This window comes from Typopeltis vanoorti, chromosome 10, assembly GCF_054136105.1.
Source record: "Typopeltis vanoorti isolate ZY-2024b chromosome 10, IOZ_Tvanoo_1.0, whole genome shotgun sequence".
Taxonomy (NCBI): Eukaryota; Metazoa; Arthropoda; class Arachnida; order Uropygi; family Thelyphonidae; genus Typopeltis; species Typopeltis vanoorti.
In genome coordinates this window covers 91,332,501-91,357,474 of record NC_143558.1, presented here as the reverse complement: position 1 = coordinate 91,357,474, position 24,974 = coordinate 91,332,501, and the positions used below count along the sequence as shown (strand labels likewise).

The 24,974-nt window shown below is 34.3% G+C and overlaps 1 protein-coding gene across 1 annotated transcript in view; it reads right to left on the bottom strand.

The window, feature by feature from the left end:
• Window positions 1–24,974, bottom strand: part of bark (C-type lectin domain-containing protein bark beetle) — a 143,757-nt gene that overhangs the window by 50,137 nt on the left and 68,646 nt on the right. The window contains exons 2-6 of the mRNA XM_090398629.1: window positions 22,889–23,064; window positions 13,429–13,619; window positions 9,605–9,946; window positions 3,450–3,658; window positions 2,712–2,979 (exon numbers count right to left, since the gene is read on the bottom strand). Of these exons, the coding sequence (XP_090254755.1) occupies window positions 2,712–2,979; window positions 3,450–3,658; window positions 9,605–9,946; window positions 13,429–13,619; window positions 22,889–23,064 (1,186 nt within the window). The remainder of the gene's footprint in view (window positions 1–2,711; window positions 2,980–3,449; window positions 3,659–9,604; window positions 9,947–13,428; window positions 13,620–22,888; window positions 23,065–24,974) is intronic.

The following is a 24,974-nucleotide window of genomic DNA, read 5'->3' as shown; positions in this document are numbered from 1 at the left end:
TATGTACACAATTTACTAAGTATAAGTAAACAAATAGTAAATCCAATTGTCAGGCTTCGTATTTTCATTTAAACCACTTTAAGTTGCCTTCAAATGGTTTTTTACTTACTATTATAGATACAAAATAGATTGTTAATACAGTAATGCTCTTCTCACTTGACAATATTCATATTAATCAATCAGTCTTGCTCACTCTTGCAATACTTTTCTGAAGAATGAATTTCGTAAAACGTGATTTTCGTAAAACGCGGGACGATCCCGTATTTTACCGGACGTCTGGGATCCCTACTCTAATAGTAAGTGCCACTTTTTGGAGTTGAGATGGTCACATTTGGGAGGCGCAGGTGTTTTTTAAGTTGTTCTGGTATTCCTAGAGCTCATATGAGAATTAAAACTGTTGTTGTTCTTTTGTTGCTCAGTAAACTATACATGGCCTTTTTTTTTTTTTGGTTCAACTACAGCAATTCAGAATATTGTGTTCCAAATGTCTGTCTATCTATCTGAATTTTAAAGTCCCTTAATATCTTAATTTTTCCCTTTTAATAATTTTTCCAATTGTATATTCCCAAAGTATTTTGCAAGTTGGGAAACAATATTTTTTTACATAAGTTCCAGTACAGTAATGATGGCAAATGCCAACAACAAATGCGAAATAATGAAAGATCAGATCTTCTGTCTCTTTTGATGGTGCCTTGCTGAAGCCATTGCCAAGTCAATAACCATCAACTTTTATTCGATTCTCCTTCAAATACTGAACATGGAGTGCTTTATTTCCCCAATCGTCTGATATTTTTCTTTTTTGCAATTTTTTCCTTTATATTGCTTTTTTTAATCTACTGCATTCACTCATTTTTCTTTGTAAGCTTCAATTGACATATTTTCTGTGCTTACCTTGATGTAATCATTCAACGATCTCTTTTGTTCTTCTACTATTTGCTTGACTTATAAAGATCCATGCCCCCCCCCCCACTTTTATTTGATGGATACAATCGACTTACATGTTTTTGCTGAATGCAAGGTATGATTCAATGTCATCAATTTCGGCGTTTTATGCTTAAGCATCAAAAATCGGTTTTTGTCCAGTCAATTAATCCTCGACTTTTTATTCGATTACAGGGTTCGCCTGTAATCACATTCACAGCAAACACACAGCAATCGATACACATATGTATTTATTGCAATACAGTACTGCCTCTGTTGAGTTTGGCCTTTAAAACTTTTCTCACTCTTTCCAGATATTCAGAACCTACTGTATTTTCTTTCCGCTTCTTAATATAAAATGTTCCCCGCTTTAAAAATTCCCAGTATTTGTAGAATTCGTCAAGGGAAAATGTTTTAATTTTACTTCCATCTGCATTTTTGATTCCTTTGCTGTATGTTATTTTGTCTCGAATTATAGCGAGAAATTATAACAATAGTAATAATATATTATTATTATCACTGTATTATTTTTTTAAGAATGAAGAAATAAAACAAGTGATAAAAATATAGTGCAGTGGTGAAGCAATGAAGCAAATCATTACAGAAATAGTAATCAGTACAAAACACAAGTAGAAAGCCTCCGTAGTTGAGTGGGTTTTTTGACAAAGTCCTTTTTGGTTGGAAAGACCTGAGTTGGAGTTTCGTCTAGGACACGAAGAACCTTTATCAGAGCTTTTAAACTGGAAGTGGATTACCTGGTGTCATACGGAAGGAGAAGGATTTTACCCCCCCCCCCCCCCTCAGAAACTCGGAAATTCTAAAAAAACCAACCAGCAGGAGAAAACATGCAATTTACACACACACACACACATACATACACACACACACACAAATTCATATGAGCATAGGACTAACCAAATTATCCTAAAATTATCGTTATGAAAGAGCCAATCTGGGTAGGTTGGGGCCTTAAGTACCTGTAAATACAGTGGGTTATTATTAGTAATAAAAGTAATACAATCCAAGTATTATATAAGCAATAATATAAATATTAATAAGATAAAAAAATAAAGTGAGAATATAGAAGGAAAGGGATAACATAGTAGTGAAGGAGTGTACAATGTGTGTAACCAAGTGCGATAGCCATACTGGTTATGGCTATGGCCAGAAAAATATAAATGGGATTAATAGAGTTACTATAAATCAAATGACTATCTGATTATTTTTACATGACGGCAGATATGACAGATAATAATCTGCGGTATTTTATTGGCCCTTAAAGCCGACGATCGGCCTAGATTTCCTTTCGTAACCATAATAATTTTAGGATAATGCGGTTAGTCAAATGCCGAAATATATATTCTTGTTTGAAAACTACGTGTGCTCTACTGGACGGTTTGTAGAATGAAAACCAGTTTTGGTAGGAAAAGCTTGCCATCTCTCGGAAGAGACGGGTTAACTCACCTTCAGTTAAAAAGGCATGATAACGGTTCTTCGAGTCCTAGATAGGATACAAATCCAGGGTATTTTACCAAAGGGCTTCGGCGAAACCGACAGGGCTCCGGAGACTCAGCATAAACATAACGTATAACAATTTTAGTAAACTTTCACAATATAAATTTAAATATATTTAAAATTAGGAACATATTGAAAATATATTTCAATTAAAATGATAAAATAATATATAATTATTGCTGAAGAAAGATTACTCAGAACAGTCTTAAAAAACGGAATTTTTAATTTATACAGTTTCGAGCCCACAGAATTTTTGATGGCTCCTTTCTACTTACCAATACTGGACGTCACTTCTACAGTAAACACAACGCCCTTGTCGTTAGCTGGAGGAAGGAACTTGATGAGGACTGAATCGCGGGTAATGCTAACACTTTGTGGCCTTGTATCATTGAGCACTGGGAAGTGTGCTAAGAGACGGCTGTTGGATGAGCGTCCATCGTAAACTTGGATAATGCCAGCTTTGGCAGGATCCTCTTCTTCACTTATCAGGGTAGGAAAGTGGACAGTGAGAGTTTGTTCAGGGGCGTTCCTTACTTCGAAAATCTAATTAAAACCAAAGGAAAAAAAGCAAAACATTAATTATATGTATAAACGAAGCACGGAAAATTCAGTGGCATTTCTTCAGAAGAAACCACAAATGAATTTTTTAGGGAAAAATATTAATAATAAACATATCATCTCAGAAAATGGTTTTTCCTTATACCCTCCACTCCAGAAATCATGAAAAATCCTACAAATAAAATCTTAAGGATGAATATTCCGATATGATAAGGCACTAAAAAGAGTTCATCTATTGTCAAATGATGAAGTAGACAAATGTATGCTATTTAGACATCAAATCATTTGGTGGAGTTCTCTGGCCCTTGTTTCTCTTTTTTCATTTATTGACAGGTGCAAACTCCATAAGGATCGAAATAAACTAGAGATACTTTAAACTAAACATTAAAGTTGTTCAACATCATACAGTTAAACACAGTTAAATTAATTATTCAATCGGTCTTTCGTACACCTACCTGTTGACATCCGGGTCCACGTTCATTATAAGTCACGTATACTGGATATATCTGACTTTTACCCATACTTGCTTTTCTACAGAACGATTCTTTGCTGAAGATCAAGATGTCGTGGAAGACGTACTTTATACCATCGCCACCGTTATTGTTCACAGTTACTTCCCGAAGTGAGACTATGCCGGAACTGCTGTTTATGTATACACCATATCCTGAAACAGAAATTATGATATTAAGAGCGATGAAATCAGGTAAGAAAAAAGAAACAAAAATGTATGAAATCATTTTAAATAGTAAAACTCTCGTTTTCATCGCTTTAATCTTTCAAGTTAGTCATTTGAGCAAGACACATGCTAATGATCAGGCTGAAGATTTAAAAACTAGGAGTCAAATTTACAATTTTATTTATTTTTCCTTCAACTGATTATACAACGGTTATGTAATAAATAACGACAATTTGTTAAGCACTTCTAGCGACAAACACGTCAAAATAGCCCTACTACGTTGCAAGATCACATCCAGGATAAGAAATTCAGAGGAGATCTTGAAGTTGGTTTCCTCGTCGGTTGAATAGTAGAATGTTTAATTGAATGTCAGGTACTTTAATGAAAATTATTCTCCCGCACGTAGATGTCACAGCTTTCACGCTGGTATGAATTACTCAATAAATCCAATACAGCTGGTTCTACGCTGCTGCTCGATAAAGACAACTTCTTTTTTTTTTTTTTTTTGATATTTTTTATGATAATATACCATTGAAAATTTAGGAAACTATAATACGAGTATAATGGATGGATGGGCTAAATGCTTGACATGTCGGGAATCCTACTTGGAAGTGCAAACAGTTTTTTGTGCCTAGATCCACTGAATGGCGTAAGTAGAGCGATGGGAGATGAAAACGGATCAGCCGCATTTTTAAAAAGTTATTTTTAATTTAAAATAAAAAAAATATGGTGGATAATTTATTTTCACTAAAAACAAATATTTATTTTTATCAGCTTATGTATAAAGGATTTTACACACATGCACACCACATTATAAATATTCTCGCTTAAGCCTCGCGACACATTTTTTGTTTTTGCTTTTCATTAAATTTAACATTTACGAGAGGAGGGCACTTTTTATGTGAATCCGCCCACGAAGATTTGTAAACCTATCGTATATTTTAGTCCGATGGGTATATCATGGATGAGCTGGTGAACAGATAAAATAATGTTTTCCTGCTCTTTTCATAGCAGCAAAGGTGCAAAAACATACCTTCATGATTAATATCTGCACAGAACACACCAACAATACTGTGTATCTGAAGTGGGTGTAGGAAACATTCAAATATCATCCCACGAAATTCTTTAGCTGTATAGAACATAGCCTTCTAAAAATAAAAAAGAAATGACGAAAATTCTTCTGTATAACTGACACCGATAATCCGAATTCAGATCCTCGAGAAACTGTTAAGTATTTATGCCATTTAATCCTATTCTATTCGTACAGAATTACAACAAACTGATATGGCTGGAAAAGAGAGCAGTGTCTCTATCCAACCAATAGATCGTTGGTTCGAATCTAACTGGTATGGATGTTCGCGAAAGTCTTTAATGGGTAGATGACTTTCTTATTCTGGATGAAATCACTACCCTGCTTACTGGAGATCTGAACTGCTTTGAAAGAGTTCCATAATTTGCCTTTTACAGAAGAGTTTCGGATTATCTAACCTTTAGCGCCCACAGCACTTGTGCAACATTCTATGCATGAAGCTGACAATCACACACGTCCAAAGTCAGTTTTATTTTAATTGCCGTCTGCGCGGTTAGCCTAATGGCTGTGCGCTTCGCAACTATATGCCTGGGAAGGAGTGTCCTAGGTTCGATTCCCGTCGGTGACATGAGGAGCTGAAGGAGCTTCCTCAGCCATAGCCAAGTTAGCCGGTCTTGGGCGTGGACAGTAGGGTTTTTTCCCCCAGTTTATCCTGGGGTTTTTCATCCCGCAAAGCAGGCAAACCTGCCTTGAGAACTCAACATTACAGACATAGAATACACCGGATCGTAGGGATGACCACCTTATCCTGTGAACGGCTTGAGGTCCGATTATTAATAAACCCTCGATACCGCAAGATAAAAGAGGGAAAGGAAGATGAGATGAGATATTTCTAATGCCTGAATCTACAGAAGAGACTGAATTGCTGAAATTAACGAGGTGATAGTGCTTAAAAGTGCACGAATACGTTATGGCAGATTAAAATTAGTGAAATCATAACACTCATTCAGTAATATGAAAACATAGCTGAACAAATGCGGACACAACAGTTGAACTATAGGGCATCCATATAGAGTGTCTTTTGTGAATATCTAGTTCATTTCGAGTGAGCCAGGTAATTAGGAATATATATTCTATAATACCATAGATGCAATTTCAGGATTTATCTTTTAAGATACGCTCAAAAGGATCGAAATTTCCGTTTTCAACGCACTTTCTGTGAGTATTAATAAATATTGAAGCTGAATGCAAAACAAAGGGAAGCACTAGGCTATAACAAAAACTTTTGCATATCTTTAAGCTATTAGCATCTTAGCAAATACAAATTAAACTGGAATCTTTAAATAATTTTTCATCTAATCGCTCAACTTGTTCGGGCATTTGCTTCATCTCCACTAGTAGTTTGTTATATCTGTTGTACAATGTGACTAACTACCCACTGTTGCCTTCTTATAACAGTCGTAGATGACATTATAGACAAGGGGTGGCCCACCCCGGGTGGGCAACCTTTTTAACTGTGCGTACCAAAATCGCCAAATCTTTGATGCAAAATTTGCTCAAGTGCCAACCGAAATTTTCTGGAACATATTATTATTTGGTATCTTTTAAGTATTGGGAGAACCTTTTCAAATAATCAAAAATCACACTAGAACGGTAAAATCAAGAATATTTTAAGAGTGATTGTTGTAAGTCATGTAAGATTGAATGAAGTAATAATTAGTGAAGGAATTTTTACTTAAAAGTCCTTTTACCCTGTGTTGATAACTTGGATATTTTTTATTGCCTTTAAGTGTAATTCTAGCTGCCATATACAGCCACACAATTTAAAGACGCAATTTTTAAGATCAGCAAAAGAGTAAACGATAATTCTGAATTTTTTTTTTTTTTTTTTTTTTCATAAAGATCAATCAGACATAAGCTTTTTCAAGTTTTGCCAATATGTTACAGTACACAATCTCATAATCGCTTTACTTGACTAAAGCACAATAAAAGAAAAGAAAATTCAACATATTCTTTTATTAATTCTTAATCCCTTACGAGTAATACATCAAAATTACAGATAAAATAACATTTTATTTTTCCTACATAATATATTAAACAGAAGTTAATCTTTAGCATTGTTAGCAGAAAACATCGAATCAAAACTAGAGAAAGAAAAATAGTGAAATGTTTTTTTTTTTTATCACTGATGACAGATAATTTATATCAGGTTTATATTTTGTAACCTGTAGAGATATGCATGCGCTACTAGTTTCATCTGTAAGGCTACTCCTATTACAAGACTTAACAAAGTTCATCACTGAGAACAATGATTCACAAGAACATGTAGATACAAAATGGATAGCAATGCTGTTGCAAAGGTTTTTAAACATAAAAAAGTTTCTGGAATAGTATTCCAAGTCCTTAGTACCTCGTTTTCCGCACTTCTCTCTGTTATTCCCATCTCTAATCGCTCCTTTTCAATATTTTCCAAATCAACTCTGAGGTCAACAAATTTCTGTTTCCAAATTGAGCTGCTTTGAAAATCAATCAAATGAATTTCAAAATCATCCATATTTATCCACGAAAACTTCTGCAAGTTTAATTCATCCAGTTTTATAGTGTCTGGAAATTTAATGAATTTTGCAGTCTCTTCTAATTCTCTGAACTTAACAAATCTCAGAGAGAACTGCTCAACAGTTGAACAATGACGTTTAAAAATAGCTTTTGGAGATCATTGATGTATTTTATGTAATTTAAATGTAATTTAAATGTTCGCAAATATCTGCAAAAACCATCAGATTACAAACGCACACAATGTGCGTTTGTAATCTGAAATGTGTTATGTTCCATCGAGTCGTTTTCGACTCCTGCTGATTCTATGAAAACACGCTCTCCATTCAGATCTGTCCCTGACCATATCTTTCAGAATTTCCAGGCGCATTTCAGTTGTTTCTTTAACTCCATCCGCCCATCTAATTCTTGGTCTCCTCTCCTGCTTCCATCAACTTTAGCAAACATCATCATCTTCTCCAGACTGTCATTTACTCGCATAATAATATGTCCAATGTATCACAATTTTTGCTTGATGATCATAGCTTCGAGGGAGCAATCTGGCTTTATTCTGTCTATCACTCATTTATTGGTTTGCTTTGCAGTCCATGGTATTCTTAGTACCCATAATTCCAAACCCATAATTCAAATGCATCTCAGGGTCCAACTTTCACATCCATATAGTACCACAGGGACTATCATTGCTTTCACGATTCTGATTTTTCTTGCGAGACTAATATCTTTATCGTTAAAGATCTTACTTAAATTTGTCATTGCTTTCTTTCCGAATAATAATCTTCTAACTTCTTCAGTACAATAATCATCTTTATCAATTTGGGATCCTAGGAGCACAAAATTGTTAACTGCTTCCATTTTCTCCCCATCTACTTCAAAATCATTAAGTTCACATGTTGCCATAACTTTTGTCTTTTTGAGGTTAAGTTTAAGGCCATATTTACCTCTTTCTTCAATAACTTTCATAAGTTCCTCCAAATCTTCTTTGCATTCTGCTGGCAAGGTGGTATCATCTGCATACCTCAAATTATTAATACTTCTTCCGCTAATTTTAATTCCAACTGAAAACTCCTCCAGCCCTGCCATTCTTAAAATGTATACGCTGCACAAGATAAACAGGTACGGATATAAAATACATCCTTTATACTCAGTTTCTCCAAGATCTCTTCGGACAGTAGCTTCTGGTTCATAATAAAGATTCCTCAGAAGGGTAATGAAATGCTTTGGAACTCCCATTCTTTAAAAGACATTTATTGATTAATCATTTAACAAATCGTTTCAGTACAAGACCTCGACTAAGCCAATGAACACTGTTGTACATTATTAGTCCTTTGTACACTGAATCCACCTCATTCAATAGATTCTGAAATTGTCTTTCATTCAAATCACGTGCAGAAATGTAGTTAACAACCTTTTTTACCGTTTGCATTACTTCTTGAAGTTCCTTTAGGTTAAGATGTTGGATATGTATTTAATTATTTTTTTAAGGTGAGCCCTGGGTTGCATGCTATAAAAAAAAAGTCGTTGGCGTGCCACGTGTGCCAAGGGTTCCCCCACCCCAGCTATAGACTAAAGTAAAACAACATATGCTTCCTTGGGTCAATGTAATATGCATTCTACAAGCTGTAAGAATCTTCGACCACTTTCAAATGCTTCAGTCGAACATGTTCGCTTTTGTAGAGCACCGTTCGATCGTTACTTGTTTGTGACCCTGTTCATATTCATTCCAAGTTAAACTTGGTACTTTTTTTTAACCCACAGCTGATCGTAAACAAAAGCTGCCATTGGTTGTTGAATGAACTGCGATGAGATTTTAAATGAGAAAAAGCATTGACTATTCATCATTGGTGTGATCAGAAATTTTTTTCGGAGGTGTCACTATTTATTAGACAGATTGACGGATTACGTTTTCAACCCTTCAAATTTTTTCTATTTGGCTGACGTTCTTAATCCGTATTTAGTAACGATATTTAAAACGCCAAAACAAGAAACGAAGAGATAAAAAAAAAAGATGAAGCGACATCGATGTAAGTTTGCAGTTTTCAAACATCCACGATTCCTTTCAGCAGTGACGTAAAAAGTTCTCATCACCGTTAAGGTCTTAACATGGAAAAACAAAGGACTTTAGTATTACCTATTAACAACACCAGCATTAGCACTTTTACTCCAAACGTTTGGTCATCATCATAATCAAATTCCTGTTATTCAAGGAGTGTAGAGTATGCTGTAAGAGTACTACGTAAATGAATCTACGTTTACATTATTACTACATTAACTTCCTATAAAATGCTTACATTTTACCATGCTTAAATTAGCGACTTATTGCTGAGCATGTACCTATACAGAAAGGTCCTTACCTCTGTTGTCCGAGAAGTTGCTATTTTTAATTTCGAAGCCATCTTTAGGATTTGTGATGTTCAGCGCATTGTATGCGGACCATCGAATGTCTAGGCTGTTCATGCGAGGTGGCACTCCCACGCTTTCTAGGGCAGAAGTTACTCTTCCTGCTGCTGCGTGACCAGCATAATAGATATTCACATTTTCTAGGATGGATTTCGACTGTTTACGATACACGGTGTTGTCCAGAATAATGTTCTCCTCGAAGTAATCCGCATCATCGAACTTTATGCCTTTCCAATAGTTGGAGCCCCCGCTACTGAGCACATTATCACATTTAATTCCGATGTATTGGTGGAAATCTAAGAAATAATAAAGCAGAAATAAATAAAATAAAATGAATGGCGACATTACGTTTTCCATTCAAAGTATAAAAAACAAACACAATACACACATTTCTTAATATTAGCCGAAGAAATGAATCTACCTTTTAATATGGATACTGACAGAAATTCTAAGATAGTTTTAATATTTTTCTCTTCAACAGATGCTTTCCTTTGGTATATCTTTCCCAAGCACTTTTTAAGCTAAACAAGTAAACGAGTTATATCATGATGGTTCAGATTTTTTTTGTCGTTAATTTTAAACCGTTAAACCAGAGAGAGAGAGAGAGATCACCAAAAAAAAAAATGTTCTGGTGATCTCTTATTAAAAAATTCTGCTTATTAAACAGTGAATCACATTTGAGGTAATATGGCATTCGTTGTCTGAATATTGCTGCGAGAGCACACCGAAGCTGTTATTTATTCAATGCCTCCACTGAACATACCCAGTGTGCCCGTTAAGTAATGAGATAACAATTATTATATCAAAACAAATAACTATATTTGGAATTGTCAATTACAGATTCAAAATAATCTCCCTCCAACTCCACATAATGTTTACAATCTGTCGTACATGTATTCGAAGGCACGGTGGAAGTTCTGAACAGGAACCTCCTTCAGTGTCTGGGTCCCACCGTGTTGGATGTCCTCAATGTTGCTGAAGAGCTTCCCTTTCAAGGCATACTTAATCTTTGGGAAGAGAAAAAAAAGTCTACGGGAGCCAAATCTGGCTAATAGGGGGGGGGAATTCGATCACACAGATCAACTTCGAAACCAGAAACTGCTTCAAAGGAAGCACAGTGGTCGGGCGCATTGTCGTGCAACAGAAACCAATTGCCATTGTGGAACGGTTGTTTCCTAACACGTCGCATGTGGACGTACAGACGTTGCATTACTCCTAAATAATACTGACCGTTCACTGCGGTGCCCTCAGGAACAAATTCGCGGCGGATAATTCCAGCAGCGTCGAAGAATGAAAAACAATGACGATTGTCTTGACACGTGATTTTTGCAACCTGACTTTCTTCTGCTGGAGAGAAGACGTTCCACGCCATTCCATGCTCTGCCGTTTCGTTACCGGATCAAACAGAAAAAACCAACTTTCATCACCCGTGACAATTCTTTGTAACATATCACGATCTTGATCAACTGCTGGATAAAATTTTGACATGCAACACGTTGCTCTCTCTCTGTTCGTGTGTCAACGTGTGCGGCAGAAATCTCTTTCTAAGATTAATCTGTTCATTTCCTTACCGACACTAAGCTGTACAGCGAGTAGCCTAGCGGTTATTCGCCTGTACAGCTTAGTTCACCCTGGAGGATGAACCATGCTATGGTTTATCCTCCAGGGACTGCCTCCCTATTTAAACGTTGCAAACCAGCGTAACACCTGTGCACGGCTCAGTCATCGCCGTAAACCGTTTTTTAGGTCTTGGCACACTTCTGTAGTAGTTTTTCCTAATTTACAGTAAACTTTTATCACAGCTCTTTGTTCCACTACACAACTTCTGACACGCTCCACTCGCGCACTCTTACTTCAACGGTTGCCACACGAAAACTGCTGTATCACCCGACTCGAAAGTCGCACCTGCGATTACAACACGCTCTAGCGGTTAAACTATAAACACGTCTGTTACTTTTATTGAAAGAGCCCTGTAAAAATATCTCATCACTGTGTAGGGCACACTGTGAAGCCATACTTCTTGTATTTAAGTTTCTATGTTTGGCTACAGTATCCTGCAATCGAAATATTGATACATTTCTTCATTTTTATTTTTTTAAACTAAATTTTAGGATTATAATGTATTGGAGGGTGTTTGTAGGAGCGCTAGTGAAAAAATATCACTTAATTTCGAATGTTAGTTTGTTAGTTAAGTTTATGACAATTTTGATAAAAGACAGTATTTAAATATTTTGATTAACTTGAAGGGGAAATTCATATGTTCTCAAGTGAATACAACAGTGATATCTGAATGAAGTGGTGAAGGAAACTATGCTACAAATAATCTACTTGATTTGATTGTAAGTGTAACTACGGAGAGAAAATTTCGAGACTATGTACTAAATACGCGTATAAAATATATAGCGAAACAAGGTGCTTAAAGGAATACATAATTAATCTGTTCCCCCTGCAATCTATTAAACTGAAATAATAAATAATATGCATATATTATTATGAACTGAAATAATATTCATCCATTTTCTGGCTGCATCTGAATGCAGCTAGAAAACAGATGAATATGATAAAATGATTTCCATCCATCATTAGAATATCAACATACCGCAAATACTTCATGGTCACTAACGTTTGATTCCAAGTTCTAGTTGATTTATTATCATTATTGAATGTTCAATATAAAATCTGTATATATTATTTAATCCCATTAAAACATTTCATAGGTAAAAAAAAAGTAAGCTATATTTAACCAATACTTGTCGACTTTTTATTTTTATTTTTTTTTAGGGATACTATTATTGAAGTTGAACGTTATGGCATAGCTCGAATTTTAGATAGTAAATTTACATAGTCAACTATTAAAACATGTCAAGTAAATAACCTCTTTTAACTGCAATCCTTTCTTCTTTCTGAGTATTGGACTAAGTTTTATTTATTTATTTATTTTTTACATATATCACATATTTACTTTAGATGAAGTAGATAAAAGAATCGACGCAATCTTGGTCAAAATCAGTTGAAATTCAGTGCTGTAAGTCTACATGATAATTAAAAGGAATGCATTTAGTTATAGTTTGTATTGTGTAACTTGTAAAAAGAGCCTAAAAGATATCAATTTGGAGTAGTAAAGCTATTTAATAAAATGACATTAAATATAACATGTAATATAAAGTTTTTATCTTATTTATTTATTTATTTTCCAGAATAGGAATGATACGCACAGTAAACTATGTTAATAGAGGTTATATCAATCAATATATGTGAATATGTATACTACTGTACGGATCTATTTGTGTGCAGTCGATTAAACACTTTTTTTTTTTTTTTATAATCAGACACGGTTTAAAAGTTTTATACATTACTCTAAAATGTCTTAAATCATTTGATTACAGGTGTAATAGATAGCATCTTCTCTTACTTTATTTTTATTATTTTTTTTTAAGTACAACGTATACGTGACTAGCATCTTTGTAGCCCAGTAGGTAGCAAAGGCGCCCTTTGACTTGCTCTCGAATCTCATCCAGGATACAAGGAACATTTATTTATAAGGATCTCAACTGAAAGTAAAGTAGCTGGTCTCTTGAGGAAAGGAGATTCCTCTGCCACTTTTATCTGCTTTAGATAAAAGTCAGAGGATACACATTAACAGATAAAGAACACTATGAAGATTAGATTAATCCGTTTCATCACAATGAGGTTTACATAAGAGTCCAGAATGCTTGGTCGTGATGGGTCCACTGAGAAGAGAGAGAGATATGAAGTGAAATGAAAACAAGTAACTTACCACAGACACCACTTCCGAGCCTTCTGTTATCCCAATTGGAACACTCCGACAATTCCCCTTCCTCGCCTGTGCAGTTGGGATATTCGTAGAGCATCTGGTTGGAACCGTTAAAATGATCGAACCATCGATACAGCATACCACCACTGAACCCCAGCTGCCGACACGTAACGAGGAGATCAGTATCTGTCCAACTGAACAAAACATATGATAATTTATTATCAGTATTATTAAAACAATACGAAAATAAATCAATAAATAATATTATTTTAGGTAAATAGATAAATTACATAAATAAGTGAAAACAGTTAAAATCTAACTGACTTGGGGTCCAGAAATAGAAATGCAAGCTTTTATTTCTATATTTGTCTGTGCTCCCTTTCTCTTCATTTTTGTGAAGTGTTCACAATTCAACTACTTGTCCGTTCAGATAAACTGGCATCATTAATTATACTGAAAATTTTAGCCTTACCAAGCATCAAGAGTGGGATATTGAATGTACTGAATCATGCCATAGTTATCTGATGATTCATCATAAGTTTCAGGAATGAGTGGTTAAGACACTTAACTGTTGAAAGGGGAAATTTTAAAAGGCCTACATACGCTCACTACTCTAGTAAAGGTAAGAAGAACGCCTTCTCACCTCATCTACATTAGCTGGACGTAATCTGCTGATTACGATGGTGATTTACATTTTGAGAAAGGGAACTGCCTCTGTTTGCTCTTTCTTGTTCAACACAAAAGGGTTAGTGCGATTCTAAGAAATTACTGGGCTGAAGCTTCGTAACAATCATTTCAAGATCGCTAATAGGTTCATGCCTAAGTTCCCAAACCTTTTCAACTATAATGCTTTCTAAATAAGTAGTCTAAATTTTCGCAGACTTCTCATCTTTAATAAGTATAAAACTATTCATAATTAAATTTCTAATTAAAAGGTATAATAATTTTATGTCGGTCCTAACCATCAGAGGCTGTATAGATACAGGACATAGTATCATGAGTCGGCTAAGGCTTAGTAATCCGGACACTCCTCTTTAAGTCAAAATAGAATATTTCAAACCAGTTCAAGCCTCCAATAAGCGGAATAGTGGTTTTTAGATTAGACAAATGCAAATCAATTACTGCTACTACCTAAAGTCACCAAAATCTATTCCATATTGGATTCGAACTTTGTTGGTTTGATAGCGAGGAGACACTAACTTCAAACCCACATAAGATGTATATATTGCATTAATCACCAACAATACGTGAACGAAAAGTGTGATTTGTTTACCTCTGCAATGAAGAAGGTAGGAGGTCCATCACAAGTCTCATGGGACGTAATCTCTCATCTGATTGAAGTGACTGTTGATATAGATGCTGCAACCAGATGAAATATAAATTACGGCGTTTACAAAAGACATCCACATGAAGAATTTTGTGAACGATATAATATAAGAATAATTTTGGTATGTTCTCCTGAAGCAAAGTGAAGTGATGTTCATAGATTAACTAAAACTTCAGTACATTTGCTAGAGAAACTTTCAGTTCCACTAGCGAATAGGAACCAGAGGAAATTTCAGTTTCATTTTGCTTTCCGCTGCCTTTCCCCCAAGTATAAGTATGTTGATTTTGATGTAATTCCTTCAGTATCAGTTTCCGTGCAATGGTCACCTTTTATTAAATATAACAAGTTCAAGTTTCATTATAGAATCCAAGAGAAGTTTTCATGGAAATGTGATAGTTTTGAAAAAAAGGATCCGACTATAAACTCTCTCGAAAAATTCACAAAATATTAATGTTCTGAAATTGTGGTTTTAGCTTATTACCGTCAGGTGGTAATACATATCAAGTCATATCACATATTTAAACGGTTAAATTTATAAAAACCGAAATAAATGGGATTCATCGAGTTTTCTTCATTTGAGTTCCACAGTATTAATACCTATGGCACTTCATATTTCTTTTCTCTTCAGTTAAAAACTTATCTCTATTGCTACAGACACTAAGCAGAAGTATTAAAACAGCTTACTCCTAATTCCAGAGATATTATATATATTATATAATTTCATACACAGAAATTTAATTAATACTACAGCTTTCTTAGCTCGATTTACCAAGCAAGATAAGGAAGCTCTTTCAAAAAAAAAAAATATTATTATTATTACCATCATCATTATCGGCCTTTCATGAGATGACTTTAGTCCACGTAGGGTGGCAACAGCACGAACTCTATAAATTACCCAAATTCATATTTATATCTCGACACCACGTGTAACCACATTTAACTTAATGTGAACAACAAAAACAAATTCGCACTTCCAATATTTTAAGATCATCATTTAAAGTCTTAATTCGTCCAAACAAAATGATTACTCTGCCCAGCTTTACATTAACAGCAAAAAGAAAAATTTTAATATTTGAACTTAAGTGAAGCTTCAAGAGCTTTCATAATCAATGGTTTCAGTGAGATGAAGATAATATGATTTTAAATTTTACAAAAAAAAAAAAAACCCTATCTTATTTCGCAAAAGAAACATCTGACTTCGCACTCTCTTTACTTTTGATAATATGCAGATTTCCACCACATTGATACATCAATAACCCCTGGGAAAAAAAACCTAGTTATCCTCTTTCGTTCTTCTCGCCTACACAACAACTACTAAGCATTTAATAAATCCCAAATCCACTCGACCTTGGAATACTGTCGTCACAGTCGGAGTGATGCACCAAAAAACCTCCTCACGAATGTATCCAGAAAAGAACAATCCACTTAATACTTGACCATTTCACAGATGCTCTGTTTCTTTAGTATGCCTTTTCAGAGGTATTTTCATGGGCAGTGGCCATGAACTGGTTATCACCATTCTTCTACCCTCCTGTAAATATGAAAGGGAAAAAAAAAAAAGCTCCTGGTCAAAATCCATACACAATTCTGCACGAAACGTAACGTACCAATTTCTAATCTCCTCGTTATTTCAATCTGCCATCCTCTGTTCTCTGAAAAAGCCTTACCAACACCATTTTCCCCAATGACTCCTCTTCAAGAAACACAACAACACAACTTCTTTCTTCCTAATTTCTAGACCACATACGGCAGTATTCCAGGAAAAAATGAATATATTAAATAAGAAGGCCCAGAATACTGCACTTGGTATCCAATTCTCAACCATCTGACTATTAAAATGTTCTTCTAAACATTACTCCCTGCAATGTGTCGAAATATCTTACCCATTTCATGAGGTGATCATCATCGATATCTATTTGGTACATTGCAATCAAAGGGTTTTATACGAGACGTTATCGAAGGATTTGCTGAAATCTAAATAAATCATATCATACCCATTATCTTTATTTTGTCAACTGAGATTTTCATAAAAAGCAAGCAAATTAAACGAAACCATCTCCTTAATGAAAGCATGCTATACTCTGTTCAATAAGTGATCTAAGATACGGTTCCTAATTAATTTTCCCATTGTTTTGTATATATTAAGACTCGCTAGCTTAGAGTTCTCTACTTTATGCGATGACACACTCTCACGAAGTGGATTAACTTTTGCAAATTTCCATTCAGAAGATACTATTCGCAATCAGAGATTCATTGATTGTATGGACTGAAAAGTGGATTGAACAGTCCTAAACATACATCTGTCCACAGAAGGAGATATCTATACAATCCCTATGTCCAACATCTTATCAACTGCCAAATCATATAAGATACCAACCATTTCTTCCTATATTCTTCCTTAACCACTATTTCCTCTTTTAACTGATCAGTTTCACAGATTTATTTGCAAAATACTTGTTAAATTCTTCTGCGACCACAGCTGGATCCAAAATTGTTCCAGATGAAATGATTATACTTAATTCGTTTCTCTTATCATTACCCCTTTGGAAATATCTACAAAAGCTTTTTCGATCGATCTCAGTATTCCTGTAATTCAAATTTTCCTTTCCGATCTTACCTAACAATTTCGTTAATGCTGGTTGTTGCTTATATCTCTCATATTTAACAGCTGATTTATTAGATCGATACTCTTTCTACAGCTTTTTCTTTCAGCATATTTCTTAGAGAAGTTGATCATTCATTCAGCTAACGCCATCAGAAGTAGATTTATTATGATATTTACGTCTAAGGACAGATTTACACATTAAATAATGCAAGATGTCCCTCGGTACTAACCATATTTTGTATCAGTCACTTCCTTTAAACAGTGTTTCCCATTTAATGTTCTCTAATTATCTTATCATACTTCCAAAGTTAGTTGTTTTTGAAATACCATCCTCCCTGATGAAATATTATCATAACTTCTCTCAAATTGCACTTGCCTGAGAGGGATACGTACTAAAATATAAAAAGAGGTATACGCGGCCACTGAAAGTTTGGGAAACGCTGTTCTTTCTGATTATTATTATTATTATTATTATTATTATTACGTGACACCTTCATGGAGTCAAAGGACTCATCGTGGGAGGGCACTCTACTCTACTTCGCTAAATACATCTCATCCTCTCCACTACAACTTATTATCCAACTACGATACCACTACCATCAACGCCATCTACCGCTCATCATCACCAATAACAGTATTTTTTTTGTCTGCAAATTGGATGTGTTCTGAAGGCCGATTTGTCTGTAATTTACACGTATCCTGATTATAAAAATCCTTATCTTTCCTATTATATTTACTCACCAAAAGCTAGTTATATAGCCTCGACAAATGGGGGACAGAATTATTTATTTCTGCGTTTGTTACTTTCAAACTTGAAGCACTTGTATTCTACTAAAATTATCCTTTACTGAACTTGTCAACTTTTTAGATAATACAATCATATTTCCCCTCTAAGCAATTCTTTTCCTTTAAACAATTTCTACATTTAAGTGATATTCCGTCAAATACGTGCAATATTCTTCAGTAATTTCCTCTTAAAGAGTACAGCTAATACAACACCCAACGCTGAATTAAAGTAAATAATGTCTACAGGCACTATTTACTCATTTATTCGCAAATATTATCTGCAGTATTCAATTTAGCTATTTCTAAGCAGTGATTACAAATAAACTTAATCTTATCTTCGTCAATTTCATCGCACTTGATAAATGCGACAAAATTCAGCATTAGAAAATTACCACATATTCAAACCTTCACTCCCAATTTTTTTTTTCAGAATTAATTAATTTTTTTTTTTGTTGTCTACCTTCCCTATTTATACGATATTACTTAAAAGTTATTTGCAGTCTAAATTAACTCTTTATGCATAATTCAGAAACGTTGACAATAAAAAAAAAAATAAATAACGAGTTTAAAGTACGCTCCTTCAGCCCTCTCTCACTCACACACACACACACCTGATGCAATTTTATATTGCGCACTTCGATATTTAGCTAAAAAGGTACGCTATTTTCTCGGGAAAGGAACATCTTGAATTACATAAATATCTATATGCAAGAATTACTAATGCAAAAAGTTCGCGTCCCCCATACACTTCAAGCGCAGTCCTAGGTGGTGTCGAACAGGTCGGCAATTTCTGGTTCAAGATAGGGGGCATAATGCTCGTTAAGCGGGTTTTAATTAAAAAAAAAATACCCCCCTCCGCTCCCTCTTAGAGTTAATAAGAATGATGAGAATTGAAAATACGATCGAATATACGGGCTGAAACTTTATCGAATAGGAAGGTTATTCCTGTTAAAATGTTTCTTGCATATAGTTTTCCTTAGATGATAAATGTACATACAATATAATTTTAAGGGATTTAATGAAAATGTTTCAATTACGGAATTACGCATTTATGAAGTGCGATGAAATTGACGATAATTGGTCAATTAACTTTGCAGTTGATTTTAAGTGATATGGCTTTTACGATCTTATAATAGCACCAATTTTGAAGCGCGCGCAATTTAAGTTTTTCTGAAATATTGTTATACACCCAATTCTCCATTTACATGGTAGATTGGTTCCGGAAAAAAACTGAGTAAATGAAAACCGTGTTAAAAAGAATACAAGTGCACATGAAAAAATAGAAGAATGGTTCCAGATGTGAAAACCCGATACGAACAATAAGATATTTTGAAACAAAACATATGAAAATCATTGAATACAACCACTTAATTTTAATGAAATATTTTTCTTTTATTTTAAATACTTATTTAAAGTATATACATATGTATCTTCCTTAAAGAAAATAGTGTGTCACTAATAAAACAGAAATTCAGAAAGGCCCAAATACATCCGGGCATATGGTTATTACTTAAATTTTATTCGCCATCAGTTTCGGACAATAGCCACATTCTTTTGCGTGAGACTGGAATTAAATCACTTCCATCACTTGAAACATTTTGGCCGTCCTGTTCATACTGCAATGGCGAAACATTTTCTTCAGTAAAAAGAACTAAATTAGTACTAATTTCCAATAATTCTGAAGGTTGATTTTTTTTTTTTTACCACGAACTCTGTAAATAATCGTTGAGATCATGTTTTGACTAGATCTTTGTATAATTCTTCATATCGCACCATACATGACTTCAGTTCACGTTTAAACTGTTCAGCTCGCTCAGTATTTGGATCATGTGGAAGAAAATGATTTTGCAATTTTACTAGCCATTTGAAGCCCTTCTTTAATTAATCCTGCAGTGAGTGGTAATGAATTTCTTCATTATCATCATCATCACTTTTTTCGTTTTGAGATTCTCAAGGACAGATTCTATTATTTCGTCATCACTAACAGCCTTGTAAACCATCAATTCTTCAACATCTGCAGACGAAAAATTATTAAATCCTTCTCCGCCAGCTCATATGCTGATATTGAGATATTCAGTTGTATGCAAAGGCACACATTCTGGCTAAGTAGTTTTCCAGCATGCATTTAAAGTTGATGGTTTTAATTCTGATAACATCAACTTAGCTAGTTTGATGCAATCCAAAATAGAAAATTTCTTCCACACATCAGTAACTGTCAGTAAATTATCCTTATCTAAGTTTATCCAAATGCATTGGAATGTTCTTCTTATATAGTAAGTTTTGAAGGTAGTGATCACACCCTGGTCTAGTGGTTGTATTAAGGATGTCGTATTAGGTGGCAGAAAACAAAATTCCACATTAGGGTGTTCTAAAACAGAATGGCCAGGCGCACTGTCTATAATCAATAAAACTTTGGTAAGTCCAGACTTCTTTCCCCATCAAATAGCGTTTAACTTCTGGAACAAAATATTGATGGAATCATTCATTAAAAATTTTTTTTGTAACCCAACCTTTTTTGTTTGCCTTCCACTGCACTGGTAACGTGTTAAAATTCAAACCTTTCATTGCCCGCGGTCTTAGGGATCGATTAATGAGTAATAGTTTTAATATACATCTCCTGAAGCTTTGCTGCAAAATAATAGAGTCACACGATCTTTAGTTGCTTTAAAGCCACCAACACTTTTTTGTGATTTCGCTATATAAGTTCTACTTGGCATTTTTTCCCAAAAAAGGCCAGTCTCATCTGCGTTCCAAACTTGATCAGGAGTGTAGCCACCATTTTCAATAATTCTGGACAGTTTTTAAAGAAATTCCCTAGCTGCCGGCACATCTGCAAATGCCGTTTCTTTTATTCTCACATTATGAAGCGCGTATCTTTTGAGAAATTTTGTAAGCCAACCTGTGCTTGCAGAAAAATCACAATTGTTGTTTGATGTTGTTGGCTCCTTTTCCTGAATCTGTTTGTACATTAGTAATGTTTTTTTTTTTTTCTGTCATCAAACAAAGCATTACAACCGTACATTTACAACGTACACAACCGTAATGATTTCTGTTTCATGACATTTCCGTCTAAAGGTATTTTTGTGAGCAATCTTCTATCCACATCACTAGGGCCTTTTCAATCTTCAATTTTATAATGTCTCTCGTATACGAGAGACATAAAAGATTTTCTAATGGCCTCTTCATTTTTCTTAATCGTTCTCACGGTATCTTCCTTCAATCCAAAATGTAAAAATAGAATTGCTTTTGTTTTCTAAACCGTGTTATTTCGAAATCGTGTAAAAAGAGAATTAGCTGTATATAGTTCATTTATCGATTTCGAATGCGAATGTAATTCACCAGTCGAAAATTTATTCGTACTTTTCAATAATCTGAAGTTTTGGCGTTGTCACGCAACACTAAAAACAATAACAAACCGTGTATATAATACAAATAACGAAATGGGAGGGGGGATGAAAGAAAAAGTAAAAAGCGAAGAGAAAATAACCATTAAAGCAGTTTAATACCACACTGAGCTAGCAAGTGTGGTATTAATTCATTCACATAAACGACAGCTGCCCGTATTTCGTTTTACACCAGGGATGTCTAGCTCGAACCAGAAAGTGGACCTCGCCTACTCACCGTCCAAGGTGCCTTGGAATCGCAAATGATTTCAATCGAAAATATGCTATTCTTTCTGATTTCGCCATACCAAATTCTGTTTTCCATAGAAGGAAAGCAGAATTTTCCAGCTTCGTGTTCAGCATACCCGCTCTCCAACCAACCGGCCGCGGGTTCGAATTCAACCGTGGGCATTGATGTTTGCGACGTCTTTAAGTGGGAGATGAATCCTCGCCAGTTATGAAACCACCTCTCCAATTATTGGAGGCCTGAAGCCGCTTGAAAAAGTTCAATGTAAGGTCTCTAGAGCAGGGTTTCCGGACTATGTAAAAATTAATAAAATATATAAAATTAATAGTCAAAAATCCTTAGCCTACCCAGGGTACGAATGTGCTAAGAGTTTGCAGAAACACTTTTTGTGGGTGAGAGCTACATAAATAAAACAATTTTTTTTTTTCCAAAAGGTAAAGGACAAAAGCAATTTTGTTTTTTTAAAGTTGCCTATAAACGAGTATATGTCTAGAGAAGAATGATTTCATTCTTCTACTCATGGAATTTCAACACTATATGCACATAAGGTATTCATGATTCTAAGTGCGTCAGATCCTCCACAAACCCTTTTTGTTTCATGCATAATATCTGCTATTAAGCAATGCTCGAAGTCGGAACATCAGATAATCTTATTATGAAAGTTTCTTAATTCTCATTGCGCTCATTTTTTTTTTTTTTCTGTATTAGTTCACTTTAAGAGGGAGTTATGTCACTTTCAGTTAATTCTTTCTGTTTGTAAACTTAAAAAGATTCTAAATTCCAGATTGCTATAACGAAATATTTATTAGACATGCTAATTATTCCTTACTAATAGAATATTGCCTATTACTAGTCTATTAATTATTATACGTATTATGTTAAGTATTATGTACACTAAGAACTGCGTACATTAATAAAGTAATGTGCCTGTGGCAATTCATGGCGATTCTTAAATAAACAACTGAATCAACCCCAGCACAAGAGTCTTTAATTCTAAATTAATTCTATGCTTCTAGAATCTTAGAATTTCTTACAACGAAGTGTCTTCCTCCAATGATTTGTATGCATTGCGCATAATCTAAAACGAAGTCTAAAATCAAGGACTAATCACTTACTTCTTAGAGTTGGTACAAACAGATCTCCAGCTACCTCGATAATATATTTGTAATCGACCTTCCAATATGGAGGGACCATCCACAAGACGAACTTGCGGCCAGCGAAGGGATAAATCTTCATGCTGAAGCGAAGGCACCTCTATACTTGTAAATTCTACTTTGTCGGTGTCATTACCCTAAAAGATAAAAGAAATGAGGGAAAATTTAAAATAATAATAATAACATGCCAGCTCACACTTAAACATTATAATAAATCAAATGATACTTCTTGTTTTAATTTATCAAGTGATAACATAAATTTATGAAAGCAATGATGTATATGTATGTATGTATATATATATATAAATAAAAATCTTAATTCTACGATGTTTATTTATACACTCCACTTCCTGAGGAAGCAATGACGCATCGTACGTTCAGCAGAGCATTATGACGTGTGATGTGATGCTAACTTTGGAAATGTCTCGGTGAGTTGAAGCTATAAAATCTGATTTTCCAGCTTCTAAAAAGGAAATATCTTCCGCCTTTGTTCAAATCACCAAAGACAATGAAAATACTTCAGCCACACTTCCTTAAACGGATCCCAATTTGGAACTCTGTAGTATTTTTATGAATAAAGGTATACGACCTTTGTGATATCTGGTCAAAAAAGAAAAAAAAAAAAACATGTGAACAGCGTGACCTATAGCTATTTGGTGTTGCAAATCGTTCGCAGTGTGTGGATGGGTATTGAGTGTACACTGATGCATGCGATTCTCATTTTTCTAAACAAGTCAGTAGCTCACTTTTTAACACCAAGATTTAACAATACAGAAATTACACGTAAGACCAATCGTTCACTTCATAATGAAATGTATTTACTGTCCAACACTTGAAACCTTAACCTCTATTCACAAGAAGTTCAACACAGAAAAACCAATGCGACTTAGAACATAAGAAAAAAATTTCCTTCCGAAATAGAGTGTGTGTGTGCGAGAGAGAGAGAGAGAGAGAGAGAGAGAGAGAGAGAGAGAGGCAGGGGTACGACAAGCTAAAAATGACGATACACATCCAGTGATATTACTTTTCTAACATTAAAACCAGTTCCTCCTCCTTTTTTTTTTTTGAGAAACCTTTCTCGTATTTGTACTTTAAAAGGAAACTTTTGCACGGACGATCATGTATAGACCCGGTCTTTTGCCTAAAATTAATAATAAAGAAAATAAGAGAATACAATTTAGAAAGACATATTATTTATTGACTTTGAAAAAGCATTTGACAAAGTTAAAAGAAGCATTTAATTTAACATATTCAAAGAAAGACAAATACCAAATAATATTCTAAAAGCAATAATAAGTATATACGAAAATAATCAAATAGAAATAAGATTAAATTATGAACTATCATATCCGAGAGAGATAAACCAAGCAGTCCGACAGGTACGTCCCCTTTCAGCAACTTTTTAATATTTATTTAAATAAAATAATAATAATATGGAATAAACATTTCCATCAAGGGATTAAACTTTCTCCTACTCTAAACTTAAACACTCTCCTTTTTGCTGATGATCAAATAATAATTAGGAATTCTGAAGATAACTTACAGAAAGATATTTTAAATTTAAATGAGATAGCCAAAGACGTTGATATCATTCCATATGATTATGGAATGATATCAACAGAAAAATCGAAAACGATGGCCTTTAAAGGACAAGATTCAATAAGAACTAAACAATTAATAGATAAGATTTTAGAACAGGTGAATTTATTTAAACTACCTAGGTTCTATGATATGAAAATGAAAAAGATAGAAACCTAAAAATCGCAAAATATTTTAAAATAACGGGTATAATTAACTCTGTATTTAAACCTAATGTAGTTCTAAAACAAACTAGATTAAAAGTATACAATACATTATCCCTACCAGTCTTATTGCACGGAAGTGAAATCTGGACAATAAAACAGAAAGACAAACAAAGATTAATAACAGCAGAAATGAAGTTTATGAGAAAAACTGCGAAGTATACTCTATTCGATCACAAAAGAAATGAAGAAATTATGAAAGAACTAAACCAGGAATCAGTAATAGAAAAAAATAAAGAAATACA